This window comes from Ambystoma mexicanum, chromosome 3p, assembly GCF_040938575.1.
Source record: "Ambystoma mexicanum isolate Mex_15411 chromosome 3p, UKY_AmexF1_1, whole genome shotgun sequence".
NCBI classification, from domain to species: domain Eukaryota; kingdom Metazoa; phylum Chordata; class Amphibia; order Caudata; family Ambystomatidae; genus Ambystoma; species Ambystoma mexicanum.
The window spans coordinates 1,021,778,654-1,021,801,521 of record NC_090925.1 but is presented as its reverse complement, the minus strand read 5'-3'; the positions used below and the strand labels follow the sequence as shown (position 1 = coordinate 1,021,801,521).

At 40.9% G+C, this 22,868-nt stretch overlaps 1 protein-coding gene across 19 annotated transcripts in view; it reads left to right on the top strand.

The window, feature by feature from the left end:
• Positions 1 to 22,868, top strand: part of PTPRT (protein tyrosine phosphatase receptor type T) — a 2,174,878-nt gene that overhangs the window by 1,591,727 nt on the left and 560,283 nt on the right. For all 19 annotated transcript variants that reach the window (XM_069652359.1, XM_069652348.1, XM_069652364.1 and 16 more), the window contains one exon: positions 13,820 to 13,922. In XM_069652359.1, coding sequence (XP_069508460.1) covers positions 13,820 to 13,922 — 103 coding nt within the window. The remainder of the gene's footprint in view (positions 1 to 13,819; positions 13,923 to 22,868) is intronic.

Sequence of the window (22,868 nt, the reverse complement as noted above, 5' to 3'; positions counted from 1 at the left end):
GTAAAACCGCAAACAATAGCCCAAGTGTGCTGCAGCACATATCAACAGTACACAGAGCATGCCTATGCTGATATGCAGGACAGAGGGAGACACCTGCTACCATGGTACCGGCCTTGACTTCAGATATACTGAAAAGTGAAAATCCAAGCGGTTCATCACAGCCAGTGAGCCGAGGAGGAACCGATAAAGAAACCGAACTGTGTTGAATGAAAAACGCAAAGGGGCAAAAAAGGAAGAATTCAAAGAACTATCAACATTAAGGGAAATCCAGCTACAGAGGGTGGGTGCTCATTCGAGAGACTCTGGTAAATCCCACAGTTTGTAGAACCTAGGAGAGCCACAAAGAGAGGTCAAAGTGGTCAGACAGGGTTCTTGCAAAATCCTCTGTATAATCGAAAGTCTTTGACCGGCAAACTACTAGAATCTGTAAAATTGGCAAGAGTGAACCCGACCGAGGGATGCTTGCAGAACGGTGCAAAGCCTAAAGTCCTGATGAACAGTGTGTTCACAAAGGTGAACCCGACAGAGGGATGTCCATGGTTAACTGTTTAAAAATACACGAAAACTCCTGAACGTAACAGGGAGAAGCATGTGTGAAAGGCTGTAGTGAACCCAATGGAGGGAGGCTGATATTCGAGAAGGGTCTGAGCCTGGAAGAGGGGGAACCAGGGGTGAAGGCATCACCCGACGAACATTTGAAAGGAACTTTTTGTTTGTTATTTTGACCACATCAGGTCCTCATAGGTGAGGGACTTTTGTAGAAAAGGGACTTAACCACCAAAGGGCCTGATAGCTGGAGCTGAACTGTCTTATCATGCTGATAAAGCTCCAGGGTCTACTGTGCTCAGGAGTCCCACCTTGTCCAGTGCTCAAAACATGGGGATGGGAGACTCCTGTCTACCACATCCTGACTTATCATTTCTGAACTCGTCTTTCTTTCCTGTAAACCCTATCCCACAGTCATTTTGGTATTTAGTTGTAAGGATTGGCAATAGTTGTTTTTTTAGTGTAGGCCCTTTTATTTTGACAAGACGCCACTAGGACTGCCTTATTATTATTTGATGGACGTAGCTTGCTCCCATTTTAGATTTAGGTTTAGATTAGGTGTTTTTCCAACCTACCTAAACAGTGTGATCACTTGTGTCTGTTCTTTCTTGATACCATACCTTCCTTACATTGTAGAGCGTAATGCCATTGGCATGGCCTCAAAATTCTGTGTGTCAACACTCTTGGGGGACCAAAGTCCAAGGTGTGAGAAATTGATGAGAGGATTCTAGAATGCATGTGTGCATTTTTTCCAGAACGAGGTAGGAGGGGTGGCTATATCCCTGCTAGTGACCAATGGAGAGATTGCTATTGGACGGGTGCCGTCATAGGCAGTCAGGAGAGTATGCAAATCAAGGAGACTTGTTAAGTGCCCACCTTGACCAAATTTAATTTTGTGGACTCAGCTGCATTCTAGTGTTTGTTATGAGGTCGGGTAGTGGATTATTTCGGTGGCCGTGACCTGGCAGGGAAAGGGCTATGCTCCTTTCTGATGGAGTGCCGTACGTACCAGAGAGTTCTGGCTGATGGCTAGTTCAGATGAGGGTAAGCAGATCATGGCATATACGAAATGACTGGAGTCCATTTCTGTGCATTCTAGGAGCCGTCTTGCTCCAAGTGACTCATCTGCGCTCCCACGTCCGGTCAATGAGCATTTTTAACACAGCTCATGCTCTCATCTATGTGTTTATTGTCAGCTGCGTTTACTAATCAGCCACAAGAGTCTATTGTTGAAAAAAAAACGGCAGCAACATCCCTCCTGCATAAAGGGGCGCATGGAGACAACCGCTCTGAACACCAGTGCAACCCAAACAAGGAAAATGTCAGGGAAAACAGGACTGCCAATACCTCAGGCACAGCGTCGTGCAGCGAGTTGGCAGCTTCTGTAACTTGAGAGTGGCATCAAGATGAACCCGCTCCCCAGCCTCTAGAATACAAGAATGCCAGGGCGTGACGTGAGGTGGTTTACAAGAAGAGCCCCGTCAGCCAGGGAAAGGCTCATGCAACAACTACATTTAGATGGCAACAGCTTGGAGTCATGTTGAGTGATATATATATATTTTTTAATATACATTTAGCTTTGTAATCATGATGATGTTTTTATATTTATGGAATAGTGGTCTCGAGTTTGAACTCTAGTTTAATGTTTGCAGCTGATGTTCAATAATTTGTGTATGGATTTGAGCTAGTTTTACGCGTGTGCTTTTACGGAATCCGGAAATAAAGAACACAAGAAAATAATAAGTTTGAAGAATACAGTGTGCGGGGCGTAGGTCGTTTCTCAAGGCTCCCTGTGGGGCACGGATGCCTCTTCCGTTAGATGTGGCTGTCTGAACGGGGCCGTTAATTGGCTTTGCAGCCTGCTATACTGTCTCAAAGTGCTTGAAAGCCGGGACAAGTTGACCTATTACTGCTATATGAAACATGGTTAATTTTGTAAAGTTCCGTTCCTGCTATATTCTACAATGTTATTTTCATGTGAGCATATTCATGATACGTTATTACTGGTACTGTTATCATTAGACACAGGCAAAAGGCCCAAAAATATTTAAAAAAAAATACGTTAAGATATTTAAGGCCTATTTCACATAAGAATTTTATGATGGCAAAACCCCATTGGAAAACTCTCTGTGAATTAGTGCCTTAATGTTTGCCCAAAACCCATTTCATTCTGCAGCCTAGACACGAGTATGTTTGGGGTGTTGGTAGCCATGGCCCCAGTACATTATTTAATAACAGGCATTGATGATTTGAAGAGCATCGTGTACAATAACCATGGTGGGATAAGAATGGGTCTCCTTTTCTGAACTAGAGAAGGAGTTTTAGGGCAGAGCTGAATGTAGGGGTAGTGGTAATACTGCATATATTATGTGGGTGGGAGGTCTCTGGAAATGTGGCAAGAAGAGAAAAGGCGTGCAAGAGGAGACATGTGGGGCAGCTTGAGCAATGGACAGAGAGACAGAGTTGGGAACCTGGCGCAAAGGCTCTGAGCTGGAGAGAGGTAAGCAGATAGCTACCACCAGTGCATGAATTGCTTTAAATAAAAATATGGAAGGGAGGTAAGGTCAGAGTAGAAGGCTACAGCAGTAGCAAGTCCAATGAGCAGAATGGTGGAGAGCAGGATTTTAGTGAAGAGGAACGTGAGATGGGGTACTCTTTCCTGATGTTTAAAAGTTGATACATTGGTGGAGTTGAGATCACTGTTGAAGAGCAGCCCACTTATGGGGGATGGTGTAAAAAGGTTGGGGGGTAGAAATGCAAGAGAAGGAATGGTGGAGCATGCGGGGCAGAGAGGTAGATTACCAAGGTTAGGAGCTGAGCATAAGAAAAAGAAAGTGCCAACCACTGGTGACTAGACAATAATAGATTTGGGAGGCGCAGCCAGCGGTAAAGGTGGGAAGGTAGAAGATCCTAGTATCCTCAAGAATTAAACCAAATTAGAAGGTGAGTTTACCAAGAAAGAGGGGGTAGACGATACAATGTTACCTTCAGGGACAACCATTGGGAGATGGGTAGGATCAGAGGTGTTCATGTTCCAGAAGATGGAGAATGAGTGGCCTGTCTTTGTTTCCAGTTTATGGGAGCCTTAAAAGAAGAGGGTTGGCCAATAATGTTGATGGTCGCTGAGAGCTCAAGGAGAAGGAGGATGAGGAGAGTCTAGAATGATGGGCAGTGGTGAGGAAGCCCGAGAATTGGTCCAGTGCCATTGTCATGGCATGGCAGCTGCGGTACCCTGATTGGACAGGGTTGCAGAGGCATCTGATTTTGCTTGTGATCCAGTTAAAGACCCCCTATTCAAGGATCAGTGTAGGAGGAAAAGAGGTTAATAGTTTTCTGGGATGATAGGGTTATAAAAGGTGCATAGAACTGATGCTAATATGAAGCCGGCATAGAGAATCCACGTTTTGAGAGCAAGGTTAAAAACGGAAACGATGTAGAAGGATTGAATGGGTGCTGGACCTTGATAGGTTAATTCAAATGGGTCCCCAGGCATAAATATGAGTTGGGTTTCCAGAGAATGGGTGCAAGTTCAGCAGGTGAGCGAGGAGAGATGAACCAATAGAGGATAGGGTAAGATAGGATGCATAGAAATAGGCAGTAGGTGGGAGAGAAAGGCACCATTTTAGAGTTTATTCCTGATGTCTTATTTCAGCGGATGCTTTGCCATTTGTTCATCCAGCAGCTCTATGCGGTAAGCTCCCTCTTTGGTTGCATTGCACCGCAGGTCTTTTTTTTCAACCACAATCGAACACCTCCAACCCAACAGCACAACACACTGGGTTCCCGTCAAACATATTGAACTATTCTAGTCCAGAGGCCCCAAATGCTTCCCAATTTCCCTCGTTGTCACCACACATGACATTGCGTGGCCGTTTCATTGGGCTTCCCCATGATGACAATGTTGGGCACGCAGTCTTCTCCTTGCTGCTGGAAAGGCCAGTACTGTTTTTCAGACTCGTCCAAAGTGAACCTGAAACTCATCCTCAGTGGACATGCCACCTGCTCTGCCCACATACTCTGCCATTTTCCAAATTGTTGGGGATTCATTGATCCAAGAAGACAATGGGCATATACCTTTTCAAAATCCCCCTCCAATCCACAACAGATATAGAAAAAATACTTTTTTTTGTTGTGGGTGGCTTCTCAATAGATTCCAGGAGCCCCCGGTGACTTTGTGGTTGTTATTAGGATACCACAAGTATTAGAAGGCTGTCTCAATTCCTGGGAGGATGACGAAGAAATAGTAGTCAGTCATTTTCAGGGGCATTCTCCCATTCCTTAATTCAAAGAAGGAGAAGTTAAAATGAATGCTTGCTCGAGATTGTTTGAATCATTGGTTCAGCCCTCCTCATGGGTCTTGTTGGAAGAACTATCTTTTCGCTTCTTTTTTGATAACTATATTATTTCACCTCAGACTTCAGCTATGCACAATCAGATTTAGATTTACTCCTGGATACAGAAGGGACAGGCTCTAGACACAATAAAATCCACTGCACGCTTTCCAGTCATGCACTTTATATCATCAGCTTTTATCAGACATTCTTGTTACATTACTTCTTGTACATAGGCACTAACAAATGAACACAGCAAATATAAAGCACATGTTCAAATTAACATTTAATTTGGAACAATATTCAGAGCACATATGATTTGCATTCATTTGGTATTGCAGCAATATAAACACATTTGGATTTCAGCCTTCTTTGGTCCTCCTTTCCTCAATTATCATTGGATGGCTTGTTTATTCAAAAGAAAACCAGCACCAAAGGGACAAACTCCCGCTCTAAAATGTTTGAATTCATCGTACTTCATCAACTTTTTGGTACCGTAAAGAATAAGGAAGTATTGTTTCGAGTCCAATCTGACACCTTTCCAATTATCCTGCAAAAAGATTCTACTTATGTATTTATCTTTTTATACTCACCATACAAATGATTTCCTTTCTTGCAGCTAGGCCTGTTTCAGCACCCCATTAATCAGACCCTGATCTTCCCCAGCCATGGTCTCTATCCAACTCTTTCCACAACTGCCAGCCAGCACCAACTCCCATGAAGCTACCAGTCTCGAGCGTGTTCTAGGCAGAAAGCCCATCAGTCAGGATTACATTGAGAGCCCTACTGCCAAGATCGCCTCCTGACAGAGATCACATTTTCCCTTTGTATTCCCCTTGTTGCCCCTATTTCGACCCTCTTTATACGTTGCTGCCCATTTCATATTCTTCTGTAGGATTTCTTTACCATTTCCCAACCTTCTTCATGATGTAAGCTCTGCCCACCTCACGTGCCAGAAACGTCCAGCACTTACATCACCCCCTTGCAAGCTTTGAGCAGGGTTCATTTTATTACAATCTCCTAACAATGTTGTGCTTCACTTCCACCCTTTTCCTTCCTTCCCTCCTGTTTCTACACAAAAATTCAGTGTTCCTTTCAAGGCCTATCTCACTTCTATTACATCGCTTTGAATCTTTCCTTCACACAACACTGCTGTTCAGCTTTTAATTTTGCTTGATTTTCTGAACCAAACTATGTTCATGCACAATTGATGATGGTACCATGTGCCTTGCCTAAGTGAAACTATCCCACTCTACTCACCCCCCCATCATTCTTAGTTTTATGCACACACTGCCCCAAATTCTTTAGCTCATAACTTCTCTAACAGTCTGCTGGTACAATTTTGTTGCAGGTATTTTCTCTTGATGGCAGATAATCTTTGTTTAAATCATAACATCTGAGTCCAGGCTACACTCTCACAAATCTGACCAAAAATCACTTTGAGTAACTTGTGACCCTCAATATCATTATCACTTCTGCGTATTGGTGTATTTAGGCCTTGTGCTGCCCTAGGCCCAAATAAGTGCATGTGTTATCTGCCCAACTTTACTCTACTTCTGCCAAATTATGCACCTTCACGTGATTCCGCCCCTTAAAAAAACTCTGTTCGCGTTGTCCAAACGATGCCGCTTCACCCCCATGTTGGCCCCCATTTTGTATCCACAACATTGCAAGGATGTTTTCACGGTTGCAGGGATTAGAAAGTTATTGTATCCTCTCTATTAATTCAAGCCTGTCATCTTCTATGTTATGTTAGTTGAAAGAGTTTTTTCAGATAACTGCTGCCAGAGATTTGGAAATTGCAGTGTGCTCTTCAGTTCAGTGCACTAGAGGTAACTGTTATGGCTAATTGTCTGCTTCCCGGTTAAGTCTGAAAACAATATTTTAGAGGAAGAGATAATAACATAAGCTATCTGCCGACTGAACACTAGTGAGAGAAGGTTGGAATGATGAATTTTGGTTTCAATGATAATATCTGGCTACTCTCACAAATTGCCTGATGTCACTCTGTGAGAAGCATATATACTGGTCTGTCATATTGATGCAACATAACTACAATTCTACATCTGGTCTTGTCTAATGGTAAAGTTTACAAATGAAATATATTCAAGTGGTACAGGCACATCTCATATAAATGTTTGATAAAAATAATGCAACACCCTTCTCATGGTAAAAGCTCTGGTGTTAGCACAGGGCACAATGGAAATAAGGCATGTTACCTTCTGCAGCCGATGTACCTCCAATTCCTTGGGCTGGAACACCACTAAGATATGGCAAAATCACAAGTGACATTTTTAAACTCTGTCTGGGCATAAACACCTCAGTAGAGTAAAGACAATTGGAGAAGGTACTTGGAATCTTTGGCTGTGCATACTCATGGTGGAGTAATGAATAAGGGTGACCGTGAACATTCATTTGTGGGAAGCAACAGCATTCCTCGTAGCTTTGCAATGTAGACACCTTTTATAACATACAAGTGGTGCATCCAGATTACATCAGTATTGTTTGTGCATTTGTTCAAAATACCCAACACTCCAAGAGTAAAAATGAGCAATGGATCGGGCGTTCCACCACAATATTACTTTTGTGGGTGTTGTTTAGGCTATGGGTATTGCCAGCTTGAGTTTTAGGTAATTTTAAATGTTTGTTCACTCTGTAGAGTTGGCTGTACTGTAAAATATGTAGGAACATCTTGAGATGTGTGGATATATATATATATATATTCACTGAAAATCTTTGTTGAAGGGACATCATGGTTAAGTTGCACTAATAAAAATCTATTAAATTCAATGAAACCCCTTTGTTAAACTGACATTATGGTTACAAGTAAAACTGCAAAACCTCAGAAATTCACCAATTAGGGTAAGCTAAGCAACCATAACTCAAGCCACCACCATGCACTGCTAAGACTAACAGCCAGGACATCAAAAATTACATCACAAATGCTGTAGGCGTGAGTAAAATCTTTTTTCAATTGCGTCTATGGAAAAAACACAAATTGTGAGACCCCCCTATAACTTTGCGCCCCCTGCACGAAACCTCACCATACTTCGCTGAATCAATCTGACGGGGTCATATACTTTTTTTTGCAAAGTTTCGAGAGGATTGGTCCAGTAGGGGGTGAAGTTATAAGCCACACAAAAAGTGTTCCTTTTATGAATTGAGCAACATAACCATAACTAGAGGGCCACAACCGCAGGCTCTGTAATATATATGTCCTCCTGTCGTATGAAATACTGTTTTACAGTAAACGTCCTACCTTTTATTTAAAACAATTACTTACAAGCATCACAGTAATGCATTGTGTGACATACTTTTCAGTTGTTTCTCCTGGTAGTACTGAGCATGCAGCAGAATGTCATCAAAGACACATAATAAACCCAGCATGGACGCCATTTGCCTGCTTAGCACTGAGCAGCTTCTGTAAAGGTGGCCGAATGGATATCTTTATGGGACACCTCGTAAGGCTGAGAAACAGTGTGTACCTATGGCATACACACAGCACAGTTTTTTCACCCTTCTATGGCTTTGGGTATCCTTCCCCAGGTTTCTTGATGCACTCGCGTATTCAGATTTAGTCTTCACCATTTTAACTTCTATATGATCCATGCCATGCTTGCACCTTTTGAACAGCCAGAGACTTCTGAAATGCGGTGGCAGGAGGTAATTGAGTCCTTGCTTCTGAACATCATTTTAGTGCCAACTGTAGGAACTCTATGATTGACTTAAGCATTGGCATGCATTTAATATTGTAAAATGACGCATTATTTTTGATAGTTCCTTTTCTGAAAGGAAATACTTCAATTTTTCAACCATTTAAAACATGCATCTCATCTATTTGAATATAAAAAATGATTGTTTAACACAATATATGCACCCGAAAAAAATATGAGTTTTGGACGTTTTGCATATTAAAGAGCCTTTTCGGAAGAAAAGAATGACCAAAGAGCTTAGTATATGTCTGTGAGAGTTGTATGACTGAATCATTAAATACCTAAAGCACGCTAGGTTTGGTATGAGTTCCTGTTTTTTTTAATTTTGCTTTTTTATATATAAACAAGTAACCCTAACAATAAAGCCTTTGCAAATATCAAGCATATAAACATGTTTGGCCGTCAAACACTTTAGCTCACAGACTGTAATGACTGCTACCTGCTCAATATTACTTGCTATTGTGGGGCACCCAAACTCAGAAAGAAAGTCAAAATTAGGTTTATATTTAAAGACAACCAGTGATTTGGAAATGAACTGCAATAAAATGCTGCTCCTCTGGCAATCTGCCACCCTAGGCCTGGGCATAGTCAGCCTTGTTGTAAATACACCTATGCCTCTACTTTTTTGTTCCCATTGTTAAATAATTACACCTGCTTCTTTACCAACTTTTGTAATTTAAGTTTTGAAAAAAGCCTTATGAAATTTCTCTGCTGAGAGGCCCTCTTTTCTTATAAGCACCACCATAGGCACAGAGATATTCAAATAGAAAAAGATCATTTTACAGAACTTCAGGGCTGCGGACAGATAAACAGAAATGTTTCTGGAGATGCTCAGAAGCTTATTGTATAACAGTGCCAAATGAAAGATGAAAATCTCTCTGCGCAGGTGTTTATTGCCTCTCGCTTCTGATGCCACTTTAAATGCAGAGCACCGCACACGGGAGCCGTAAGGGGAAGAACACATTAAAGGGATATAATTATACAAATAATATGCAGCTGGCATCAGAGCACAGGAAGATTACTGGAGGTGAGAAGTAGCATAAGGGAACCAAGAAAAGGTGTTCAAGGGTATTGATGCAGGGAGTAATTGAGTACATGTTTGAGCTGTGGTGGCGGAAAACAGTGTAGCATGGGCATTAAGAGGTGTGGGATGCTGACAGATGGTGCAGATGTGTGCTCTTTAGATGTTTATCTAATTGTAGTGTTTACTGATGCTAAACAATAGCATTGTCCAGCTCAGTTTTTTATCGCGCTGCGGTTAAGGGTTCTCCTCTGCTATTTTAACCTATGAAAGATTGGAGTGATCTCTTTTTAGAGGATAGAGATTAGAGGATAAAGAAGGTATGTCTACATTTCCATTCTGTCCTTGACCTCTTGTTAGACAATGCTGTCACTGGTATCTTATGGTTTATGTAATCTCTATAGAACGTATCTGCCATTGTGTTGGTCTGGAGGCACTTCAGATTGTCTGGAGTTTGAAAGACCTTATTCTGAGCATATATGAATAACAGTACATTGAAGAAGGATATGATGGCATGATACTTTACATTCGGGATTTCAGGCAAATGACATTTTTGTTGAAGAGGCAGCTAGTATTGTAAAACTATGATTAGAAGTTGTATGTCTTATTTGAAGGCTGGTGTGTGATTTGCTATGTCAATGAATATGTGTTTGTTGCCACGTATACCAAACTGTCATTGGACTCATCAACTAATAATGTGGTACTGAAAAGTTGAAGCAAACAGTTTAGTTTACTCTCAGCAACTAGCTTAAGACGATCTCATTCTAGCTGTGAGCTCTGCAGGTACATGAAAGAGAGTTCATTACACTTTACATTACATGTGTTTTTGGTAGACATTGCATGTTGAACAGCACATCACATGACATTCATGATTGCATGTAATTGCTAATTTTTCGCAAAGGTTACTAGTACTAAAACATTGAAATTAGCATTTTTATTTGTTAGATGTGTGTCCTGTGATTAGGAATGCCAGTGAATATGTGCTGCTGACATGGGGACGAATTTGAAATTGGACTAAGTCAACTAATATGGGGAAGCACTCAGTATATATTATATGATATGATATGGCATTTATAACACATCTGTAGGCAAGTGATTGTAGGAATGACAAGACAAGGAGGGGGGAAACAAATGGAGGACAAAACAACAATCTTACTAGGCCTTATGTCATTCAGAAAGTGCAATTACTATACTATTCCAAGAGCAATTGATTGCAGTTGAGGGCTCTGCACTTTTATTGTAGATAGTACTTGACATTATATGCATATTATCATGCATTTTAGGTATACTGATGTTTGGTCACAAAGTTTCAGGAAATTACTTCCTAAACTTAGATGACTTTTTAACTACTGTGCTCTAGCACCTTGAAGCAGCTCTTGTACTATATGGATTTACCAAAAAAGACCTCACACCAAATAACCGGACAGACTCAAGGAATATGGAAAATATACCTACTTTATTCTTAATTTAATAATGCAGGGTCATCTGGCAGAAATTGGACTGATGCTTGCCCAGTCACACTCAAACTTGATTACACAGGAGTCTTATTCCCCAATATGTGTCATCTATGACATCATCCTACGTGACAAAGCATGAAACCTAATAGTGGGAGGGATTGAATTAGGGGAACATTTCTTCTTATAGAAGTTATGTGGGTTAGTACTTCATTGGCTGTCTCTTATATGCAAGAAAACCCTCAAACTACATCTACATACGTATCATACTGATTGTAGCAAACACAATGGCAGCAGACTTGTCTATGAAACATTGTATAGCAGGTTTCCCCATAGACCCACTGATTGGTTGGCATTCCCACCCAACCTTGGACTTTCAACTCGGCTAGCAGTAGGTAAGGAAACTGAAACCCAGGTTCTTGGATCAAATCAGATTACTCCCCACATTCCCAATTAGTCCATCAACTCTCATTAGTTTTTCCATGAGCCAAAGTTTTCCATCTGTACTTGACATGGTAGCTTCTTAACTGTTTGAAAACAATTTGTAGGAGTGAAAGCACATCACTGCCTTCATTCAAGGCTTAATGAATAGACGTTGTTTTTGACTTTTGGGTCATGTGTGAAGAGACCATGAATGTGTCCGTTTCAGCCTCTTATTTACTGCTATTTTTTTTAATTGTACTGTGTGTCATTGCTCCTCTTGACATCTAGAGACTTGCTCACTCTTCCATGCATAGACGTTATGCACTTTTAATTGTCTCAAACTTGGCTCTTGCAGAGGTTTTCTTCTTTACTATTTTGTAGAGAAATATGTCACATGTCCATGCCTCATACATCGGCCTCCCTTTCTACTTTGCAGCTGTTCCTTGAAAAAAGCAAACATCGACTCTCTTGTTTTGCACACAAAGCAGTTTTTTAAAGATTCTCCCATCTCTCCAACCCTGATCGGCTTCTGAGGTAGTGAAATTGAATATTTACACAAGCCGGCGTACAATTTCCAATATTGGCCGTCCTTTCCACATTATATATTCCTCTATAGCAAGCTTCTATGCATATTTTCTACCTTTCATTACTGCATATTTACACTTATTGGTCAGCAAGTTACTTTATCTTCTTTTGCATTCATGATTACTTTATTGTTTCGTACATGTTTCTCTTGTTACTTCAGTTAAAACGTCACTCTTCAGTATTTTCATATTGTTTCTGCATGGCTTCATATATCTTCATTTTTACATCACTTTGCCCATGTCAGATCTCACCCAGCGCACCATGATGTCCAATGGTGCGTGTTTACATCTGCCCATAAAGCATCCTTCCACACTTCCAGTGCGAGACTACACTTGATACGGTTGTCAGAGTTTATATCATCTCTCATTCACTCAATGATGGCTGTGAGGGGTAGGAGCTAGGCAAACTGTGCCCACCTGAACCTCTACACCATGTTCTTGCAAAATATCTTGGTTTGGTAATCTGTGGACTGTTCTTTGTGTGTGGAATTATTAAAAGATAATATTTGTAGCTTCTCCATGTATTACAATTAAATGCAGGAAAAAGTCCCATTTGGGTGTTTCTATGGTAGGTACATATAAAGTAATACAATCAGTTTATTAAGTACATGCATCTAATGGTTGCCTTAAGTATGTGTGAGGATATGCAATAGAATTGTGCAATATGTTTCTTAGAAGGGTAGCCCAATGTGGGCACGGCTGCACTGAGATGAATTCCAGACTGTGCTTGAGGCAGCACAAAGCCCTCTAATTAGCACTTCTTCCATCAGCTTCTCATCAAGAAAAAGGCAATCATGTTCACACTCCTTGACATCTCCATCAGCACTGTTCTGCCACCATCACAGACCTCACCTCCTACCTCATCACTCTGAGGCAATAGCACTGCCACCACGTTCTGACTTCTTCTGTCATGTGGACTCCGTATGGCTCCTGACCCTCTTGTCACTTGCACGTTATCCGTACAGCAATGCTTTCAAGTGGTCTTTCAGGATGCAGATGGCTATATGGGATTGGTTTTTAAAATGTTCTTTGGGTGAATAGTTTGCCATGCTAGATGGTTGGGGTGAGAGTTAGGCAAGCTGGCAATACAGAAGATCCATGTCTTGAGGACTTTTCTGAAACACAGATGGTCCGCCAAGTAGTGGGTGCTGATGGGAAATAAGTAATGCACATGATATGAAGGTGGCACTGTGCCCAACCAAAAGCCGGTTCAAAAGTGGTAAAGTTGGGAAAATGTGTTCTCTCAGTTGCAAGTGTAAGAGGAGTCTTGTTGCAGTTTTACCAGAGAAGATCTCAGATTTTTGCAAGTGAGTGATTTAATCACTGACATCCCTTTCCTCTGTCAAGCTACTCCTGCAGTTATCAACTCTGGGGGTGCTTGCAGTACTTTCCCCTCTATCCTTGAAGAGATCAACTTTGGAATGGGTCATTTTGCATGACGGTGCATCATGTCAGGAATTCAAACAACATTATATGTACATCCTTGACTTCCTTCTGGGAATGAGACAGAAGTTAATATCCCACCATAGTGCAAGTTGTGATCCTGTCTATGGATTACTATTCCATGTATGCACCAAGAGGGTGACATCATTTCAAGAATAATTCACTTTTGGTGTTCTGATTTTTTTTAAGAGAAACACCATTGAGTACTGCAAGCACTAGACAAACAAAAGAGGCAGAATACATGTGAGCAGTGACTCGCTGTTGTATAGATAACTGTAATGTTCCACTGTCTTTCTACTCACAGCTCCATCAATGCAGGAATATGATTCAGAGACCCTCTTCAACGAAACAGAGACCACCATCACAGTGATGCTGAAGCCTGCCCAGTCTAGAGGAGCACCTGTCAGGTAATGTTGTATTTTTGAATTTTTTTCCCCCTTCATCTTGATATCATGCCTCTTGCGCTATCTCATCAACTGGTTGTTCATTGTTTCTGAGTGACCATTAACCCCTTGATTTCTATATGGGGTTATGCCTTTCAAAACCCTCCAATGTTTTTGTTGAATCTCCAATAAGTTCTCCTTTTGATTTACTGCCCTATTAAGTGTCAATTTAAAGTGTTGTTTTTCATAGACCCTCCTTCTTTATTTTGGTTCTGCATCTTCCATTGGTTGGATGCTCAATGAACTTCTTCTATATGGCTAAACTCAAGAGAGCAGCACTTTACAATTGAATCTTTAGTAAGCTTTCCTTTTTTGGATTGATGACCACTGAGTTCACTTATTTGATTTGCAATCTACTGTGCTTTCATCATTGATTTGGGTCACAAGTAAGGTTTCCTCTTGTTTTTTGGTTTGTTTTTTGTTTGTATTTTATTTTCCTTTGGAATTGTGTGAGGCTCAAATAAAGCCTAAATTGTGTTATATTGTTTTCCTCTTACTTTGGACCAAATGCTGAGAACACTGTGCTGTGTTAACTTTTTGTTTACGAATGGAATGAGAATATCATTGTTAATAATATAAGCTTCAGTTCAGAGAATAATGTTTGTCAATTGTTTAAATTGGATTGATGGCAGATGTCATAATTCAATAATATGATCACCGCATGCATGCTCTAGAAAGCTCCTAAATAGGGAACTGGCATGTAAACAAAGTCTTGTCACAAATGATTGCCGGCTCTAAGAACCACCAAGTAAAAACAGTGCTTTTAAAATGCATGTGAGTGGATGCAGTGTTACCTTCCCTACACTTGCCAAGTAATAGGAATTGACACTTGTTGTCAGTGTTGTGTGATAACATGAACTTCTGAATGGGGGCTGTTAGACATATTTTCTAAAAGTGTTACACCTAATTCTGTGGTAGCTTATTATGGTGGTAAGTAGTGGTATTTATTGTAGCATAGCACTTCTTGTGATGATCCCCTTTTATAATGCTGGCACTCTCCTCAGATGATATTCTAACAAATGTCCTCTTTATCCCCGGTCTTTTACAATACCAAATATTGGACTTATTACACCAAGTTTGGGCAGTAAATTTACCCTTCAGGAATGTATCTACAATGAAGAAATATGCACTGATGGCTGATCTGTACAACTGTAAACATGCAAAATGAAATACTGCACGCTCGCTCACTTTCTAAGTATAGAGTTTGCATCAGATCATTCCCATGGATGCATTCATTATCACACACGTGTCTGTGTGTGCAGATTAAACAGAATGACCAAATGCCACAAAATGCATCAGAACACAAAGTCATTTTTTATAATGTGTTTTTATCACGTCTGATAAACTTACCAATTACACGTGGAAACAGCGATGCATGGAACACATTTTCCAATGCGAACGTGGAAGAAAAGAAACAATTGCAAAAGACACATTTAAAAAATAAAATGAACTGTAATCAGCCCTGGCAACCCGACCTTGAAGCAGGAGTTACGCTTTATGAATATCTAACTATAAAATAAAAACTTCTAAATTTAAAACCGCATGCACTTTTAACATTGAAATATTACACATGAAATGACCCACTACTGACTGACTATCAAACACGCAAATCCAGTACACCCTCATTTCGAACCATAATTACCTTGAAATTAATGAGATTCCTTGCACAGCTGACCTTCGAAAACCCTTTCCCTTGGTTCACCACTGATAAGGAAAGTCACGACCCCAGCAACTGCCAGCACTGCCTCAGCCCAGCTCTCTGACATGATCTGGATGTCAGTGGATGTCTGTCTCTCCAAGTGGATCCTGTACCTCTGACTCACACGCTCTCCCAGTTTATTTTTAAAACCTCCCACTGTCACTCAAGAAGAATCCTTCCCCTTGCCTATCTCTCGTCATCTTAGACCTTCAGTCAAGTATTTTTCGATTTGAAAAATGACAGTTTTGCTAACTACAATTGTAACATCACTTCCTGCACACACAATGGCTTTCTGGAACAATGCCCTTCTTCACACAGTTCAGCCTATCAAACAAACCCATGCTACACATATCAAATCCTCATTGAATGAAGCCACATGCATTTCAAATTTGGATTCAGAACATTTATTTCCATGTAAACTAATTTACAAACCATGTTAAGGATATGGGATTCAGTTTGTAAAATGGGATTCATTAAGTTAGCATGTTAATTTATATTAGTTATCACATTTGGTGCAAATTAGGCCAAATGGAATATTATCATGAAATTAAATAATTTTAACATGTGTTCACTGCAATAAGGTGTGCATTTCCATCTGTTGTATGCCCTGGCTGCATTTGCCATTCATGATGTTTGTATTTCTACATAAACCCACTACCACTACATATGCACAAACCTCTGTGCCTCACAGCCCCCAGTTATCCCTACATACTCCCTCCTTTTTTCTACTGCTGGGATACACTGGATATCACTGCAGGATAAAACAACATAACATGCCTTAAAATGTATAGGTTCCTCCCAATTGAATTTTCAATACCTGAAAATAAATATTATATACATTAAACTCCAGGCATCATACAATTATACACATCCCCTTGCCTTGAACAATCATCATTGCCAATTATATAAAGACAATTGGCCTCATTACAACTCTGGCGGTAGCCGTGCCATTAAAACTGGCACGGCTTCCGCCGGAGTTGCATTTTTTCCGGCACCCACGAATGGGCAAGAACAGGGTCATGCTAAACTCGGCCGACTTGGTAATTGCCCATTTGCTGGTGCCGGAATCAAGGGCCTCCTGATCCCCATTCTGCCCCAAAGGGCTGAATGGGGACGTCGGATGCACCGGCACATGCAGAGTTGTGCCGGTGCATCCGACGTGCTCTGCTCACGGGTGCCGTTACACTCTATACACAAATCTTACTATACCTCAAATTTCAGTAATGCAGTGATTGGGAACATCCCTGTAAGGTATGTGACTTCACAGAATGAGTTGCCAGAATCTTTGGAATCTGAACCTAAAGGAATTCTTAAAAATCAGTCCGTGTACTGTTATGAGTCAAGTGAAACAGTGGGCCGTCATCAAGATGATTGCATCCTATTTGATTTAAATGAGACTAAATCAGAAAAGCAGCATATTGAAATAGAAGTCAGTGTTCCGAAATATGTAAGTGTGTTGAGTCTCCAAAGAGATATAGCCACACAGTTAGAGGAAAGTGCAGTGGTTTCTCAATTAGAGGACTTCCCAGAGTTCTCTAAAATGGTAGAGGAACAGATTCAGGCTGTAGATGTTTCCAAATGGGTTCTGAGCCCAGAGAAATAGACAAGGAAATCCAAAATGAAGTGGGCCAAAAGGAGGGAAACATATCATTTCACAGGCCCATGTGTTTAGCAAGAAGTGAAAAGTGGCTATGAAAGGTGAATCCTGAAATCAGCAAAAACTCACACTTTTGTGTGGTAGAGGAAGTTGAATACCAGTACTATGCTCCTATCACTGTGCAATGATTGACACGGGTGCCCAGGCCACGATAATGTCAAGAAGCTGGTGAAATGTATCAATGAAGGGAGATCCCCACAAAATCATATAAAGGCGAGACAAAACGAGGACCCTGTGCACAACTTCAATGGTGAGGAAATACCTATTGAAGGTGTCACTGAGGTTTACATGAAGATAGCGAAGCATCGGATGAGACAGGAAGTATTGATCACATCCACCAGTGAAATATCGTTCCTCATAGGGACCAATTGCCTTAAGAGATTGTGCCCCTCATTGATGGGGTAAATGGGGTTTTATGGTCCCTAGCCAAAAAACCATGGAGGCCAAAGAAAGACATGCCATAAAACCACAATGTAAGGGAATGCAATGCTTTATATAAGCCAGCAAGTGCAGTAGAGGTATATCCTCAGAATGGTTGTGTACCTAAAGTCACTGTCATTCTCATGTGGCAGGGTGAAATGTGGAGTGAAAAAGAGAAGCAGTGTCTGGAGATTTATTTGGACCTCAGGAAAAAATGGCAAACAGAAATAGATGAAAATACATTGTGCTTGTATTCAATGGTAGAAAAATGCAAGCCAAAAGTCACCGCAGAGATGAACACATAACAACACATTTCAACCCTTTCTGAAATACACATGGGAGATGGGCAGCCATGGATCCCTAGCCATATAATTGGGCATTCTAAAAAGATAAAAGCCACTTTAGCACTTGAGCATGAAAGACGTTTCTTTAATGAGAAAATACTCAAGCAGATAATTGACAGGGTGGAGATGCAAAAATTCAGAATAAAGAACCAACACATTTTTGGATTGGATGATCCAGAGTCAGGGCAAAGGGTTGTAGGAAGATGCATGTTAAAGATTACAATTGCTCCAAAGAGTATCCATCACAATGTGTGGATTGTAAGTGGGACACAAAATAAATTTTACTTGCGAAATGTCCTCATGCACAGAATATGTATGGTCTTAGACTTCCTTATTCAAAAGGTTTGGTCCAGATTAGGAGGGGCCGCCTGAATTTGAGGGCAAAAGACAAGCATATCATAATAATAATAATAATAATAATAATAATAATAATAATAATAATAATAATAATAATATCATTGTGACAGATGGCACCAAATGCAGTTGAATTGCAGGTGAGGATAGATATTACCATCCCCACATTCACCAGACAAGTTACAATAGCGCTAACATACAAAAAGGGAAAACAGTTAAAAGGTTCTGATGCATGTGTGTGCCTAAATGAACCCATGAGGCAACCAGGGGTAGAATGCGAAGATACACCACTGATAGAAATTGTGGTTAACATTCTGGTGGACAATAAAGAATGCCACGACATTCATTTAGAGGGGAATTCAGCAATAGGAATGGCAATAAACAAATCTTACTATACCTCAAGTTTCAGTAACGAAGGGGTTTGGAAACATCCCTGTAAGGTATGTGACTTCACAGGATGAGTTACCAGAATCTTTGGACTCTGAACCGAAAGGAATTCTTAAAAATCAGTCTGTGTATTGTTATGAGTCAAGTGAAACAGTGTGCTGTAATCAAGATGATTGCATCCTATTTGATTTAAATGAGGCTAAATCAGAAAAGCAGCACATTGAAATAGAAGTCAGTGTTCCGAAATATGCAAGTGTGTTGAGTCTCCAAAGAGATACACCCACACAGTTCGAGGAAAGTACAGTGGTTTCTCCATTGGATGACTTCCCAGAGTTCTCTAAAATGGTAGAGGAACATATTCAGTCTGTAGATTCTTCCAAATGGGCTCTGAGCCCAGAGGAATAGACAAGGAAATCAAAAATGAAGTGGGCCAAAAGGAGGGAAACATATCATTTCACAGGCCCATGTGTTTAGCAAGGAGTGAAAAGGGGCTATGAAAGGTGAATCCTGAAATCAGCAAAAACTCACACTTTTGTGTGTGGTAGAGGATTCACATTTGGAGCATAGCCACTGACTGCCTCTCTGACCTGGGACTACCTGTGTTCACACTGTAGCTTTTTGACTGAACATGTTCACAAGTGCCATCTAACAGCCTGCCATTTTCTGGCGCATGACACTTATCTGCGTTTTGCATGGTGCCTGTGCTTTTGTCTCTTGGAATATTTGTGGTTCAAAATACTCCTTAGGTGACTGAGCTGCACCCTCCTTTTGAGCTACTGTTTTTTTTTCTGTCTGGAGCTCAACAGTATTCTGACTATTAAGGGAGGATATTCTAACAACTAATCATACCTCTTCATCTGGTGTTTTATTTTCACATTGGATGTTCTTTTTAAATCTGTCTCTCTGTTCTTTAGGTTGTTCTTGTTAATTTAACCCACTACCACTACACATGCACAAACCCCTGCATCTCACAGCCCCAGTTATTCCTACAGGGCCTTTCACACCTTGTTATTTTTCTAGTGCATTTTACCAAAATGTAGGTAATTGGTGCCAGGGCAAGAAACACACCCAGGATTGGATCAATGCTAGTACTTTTAATCAATTCATAAGGAGTCCTCCTTCACTTGCAGCAAGCTGACACACTTCTGGCAAGATTCTGAACAGAATAAATGAAGGTTATACAAGACATAATTTCTTACCTGGATGCTCCCTTGGTAGGATGTAATATATTCATTTGACAGAAGACTGGTGCACTCATCTCTGAGATACTCCCCTTACAGGTAACTAAACACTCTTGATCAAGGAACAGATTGAATCATCTGTGTTTCCTGTTAGCAGGTAACTGTGGAATACATATTATCTGGTGTTGGAAGTCTAGGCTCCTGCATAGAGGCATGGCTATTCAACTATGGGCCTCATTACAACCCAGGCGTTAAGGGTTTAACGGCACCGTCGGCGCCGTTAACACTTAACGCCTGATTACCATTTTAACGCCTGCTTTCAGCAGGCGTTAAAATGCAAGGCGCTAACCCGCCTTGGTGCTAATTACGGCACCGTAATTTACGGTGCCGTAATTAGCGCCTTCCCCACTCCCATTATGCCCTATGGGGCAAAAATGGGAATGGGGAAGGGTAAATGGGGAATGGGGATTTACCGCCCCACTCACCTTGGAATGGGGCGGTAAATCCGCCATCCACCATGGTGTAAACGCAGTTTACACCATGGTGGTAAAGTAGGGAACTTACCGCCTGGGTTGTAATGAGGCCCATATGTGTTTGATATGTGTTTGAGATTACAGAATTGACTAAATACCTGCTGAACATACAGAGTCAGTCCACCTTAGTGGCTATTGTTTCCTTGCTTGTTTATGAGAGTCCCCCTGACTCTTAAGCCATTTGATCCTGACTCTGAAGCCATCTGAGGACTATTTTGGACACAACGTGTTGTCTACTACCACTGTCACTTTAAATGCAGCACCTTAGGATGCTCTTAAAGATGTGTGAACCTGCAAAGTCTTCCTTGTTCCTTGTGTGGAGGGTTGAAGCATCCCCACTCACATGATTGCTGTGATCCTGGTGTCTTTGTTTAGTCCCTGAAATCATTTCCCCCACCTGATATGTTTCTTAAAGTGTGTTACACCCACATTGGATTGTGTTTTTATGTACACTAAATCCCTGATGCTTCCATGCTGTTCAGCTTGTGAAGATTTGGTGTTACATAGCACACAGCAGCCAGGCGTGTGCATCAGAGTCCCACTTGTCTTCAGTCTATGATGTTTTTTTTTCTTTTTGTGACCATTGCTTTGATCATCATGAAGTCTTGCTTAGGCCTTGAGAATACATGCAAAACATCTGAGAGTCCCCTCTGTTAAGAACAAACAATGCCAAATACAATGTTTTAGAAGATGGTGCCCAGTTATAGGTGACTGTGGTCACAGTTTAGCTCTCTACATCTTATAAATAGGAAACGTCCAATTGCATGACAAATTAGTCCCACTAACAAGGACAGACCAGCAGCCAAACTCAACAATTCTCTGAACGAGAGGATCAGCAGTGACCACAAACACAAGGTTATGCCATGAAGGGCAACCATCATTGAGGTTTGGCCAGGCATTACTATCGACACAGAGAACAAATAGTTAATGTCTGGATGGCCCTTGCTAACTTAGGTGAAACCTCAAGTGTGAGACCATCTGTATAGAGAACTGAGGTGTCACTTCTCTATGTACTGAGCACATTTTTATTTCATTGTGCTTTGAAATGCTAAGAAACCCTTAGTCTTTGTGTTGTGAATCATTTGTTTTGCTGCAAAAATAAATCAAAATCACTGTGCAGTTGGATCCTGGTCAGTCTTTCAGCTCCTCAGTTTTACTAGGGCCTAGCTGGTGACCTATAACGTCCAGTGTCCAGGAGAAATTACCCACCACTTCTTTTGCCTGATGAGTTTGGAATTGTGAGCTGTTTTCTGTATCTGTATATAATCTCCAATGTGTGTAATTCTTGTAGGACCCTTAAGGCCATATGTAGTCCAAGATATTTTGATTTGGAATAGTTCTTCTAAAGTATATTTGTGGATATTCACAAGGTTTATATACATAGTACAATAATCTGCTTTACCCACTTTGTCAATACAATGTTATCTATTTGCTAAACAGACATTGGAGTCAGCCCATCTGACATTCCGAGAGTTCCTCCGGGTTTTCATCCCCTGAAGTGCCAAGGACGAGTATGCTTGTCCTTTTTGCATAAACTTTCAAAAAAGCTGGCACTTAAGCCTTGTGGAGACTGGTGAAGTGGTGTGTTTTAGATCTGAATGAGAGGTGCACATGCAGGAGCATCAGGGACGTTAGGAAGGACAATATCTGTACTTTCCCAACCCTCCCTGGAGTTTTCAAACAAACTCCTTTTCTGACAGCTTGCTCTGCAGTGAGCATACCTGTATAGGTTTTCAGATGGTTTACTAGTTTCTGCTCATCTTTTGCACCATAATCTTAAACGTGTCATCAAGTTTAGGAAGAAGGAAGAAAAGTGAGAAACAGAGCACACTGTGGGGGTTTTGTAAAAACACGGGCACTGGGCTATGATGGAGTATCAGGTCACTGTGCTTTATTTATTTGGTACATCCACATATTTGAACTTTGAAAAAGATATGTAATTGCAGAATCCTCCTGCTGCACCAAAAAATTATCCCATCCTCTGAATTGATCACCAATAGTGCAGCACACACCAGAATAGCTTTTTGATCCAAATAGCATTCTGCAATGCAATATGGGCTCAACTGCGAGAACGTCTTCAGATTGTGTCAATTACTATTCACCTACTTTGTGACTAGAAAGCATTTTGTGCATAGCAAAGTAGATCAGTCACAACAACTTTAACTTTAAAAATTATTTTTGATTTAGAGTCTGATGGAGAGGGCTGTTCTATGCTAAGCATAGTATGTAAAGAGGGACTGGCAATACTAGTCAGGGAAAAAACACACTCTTTGTTGTATTGCCGGCAACTCTAAGGCATAACTGAACTACTGACACTGATGTCTCACCTTCCAAT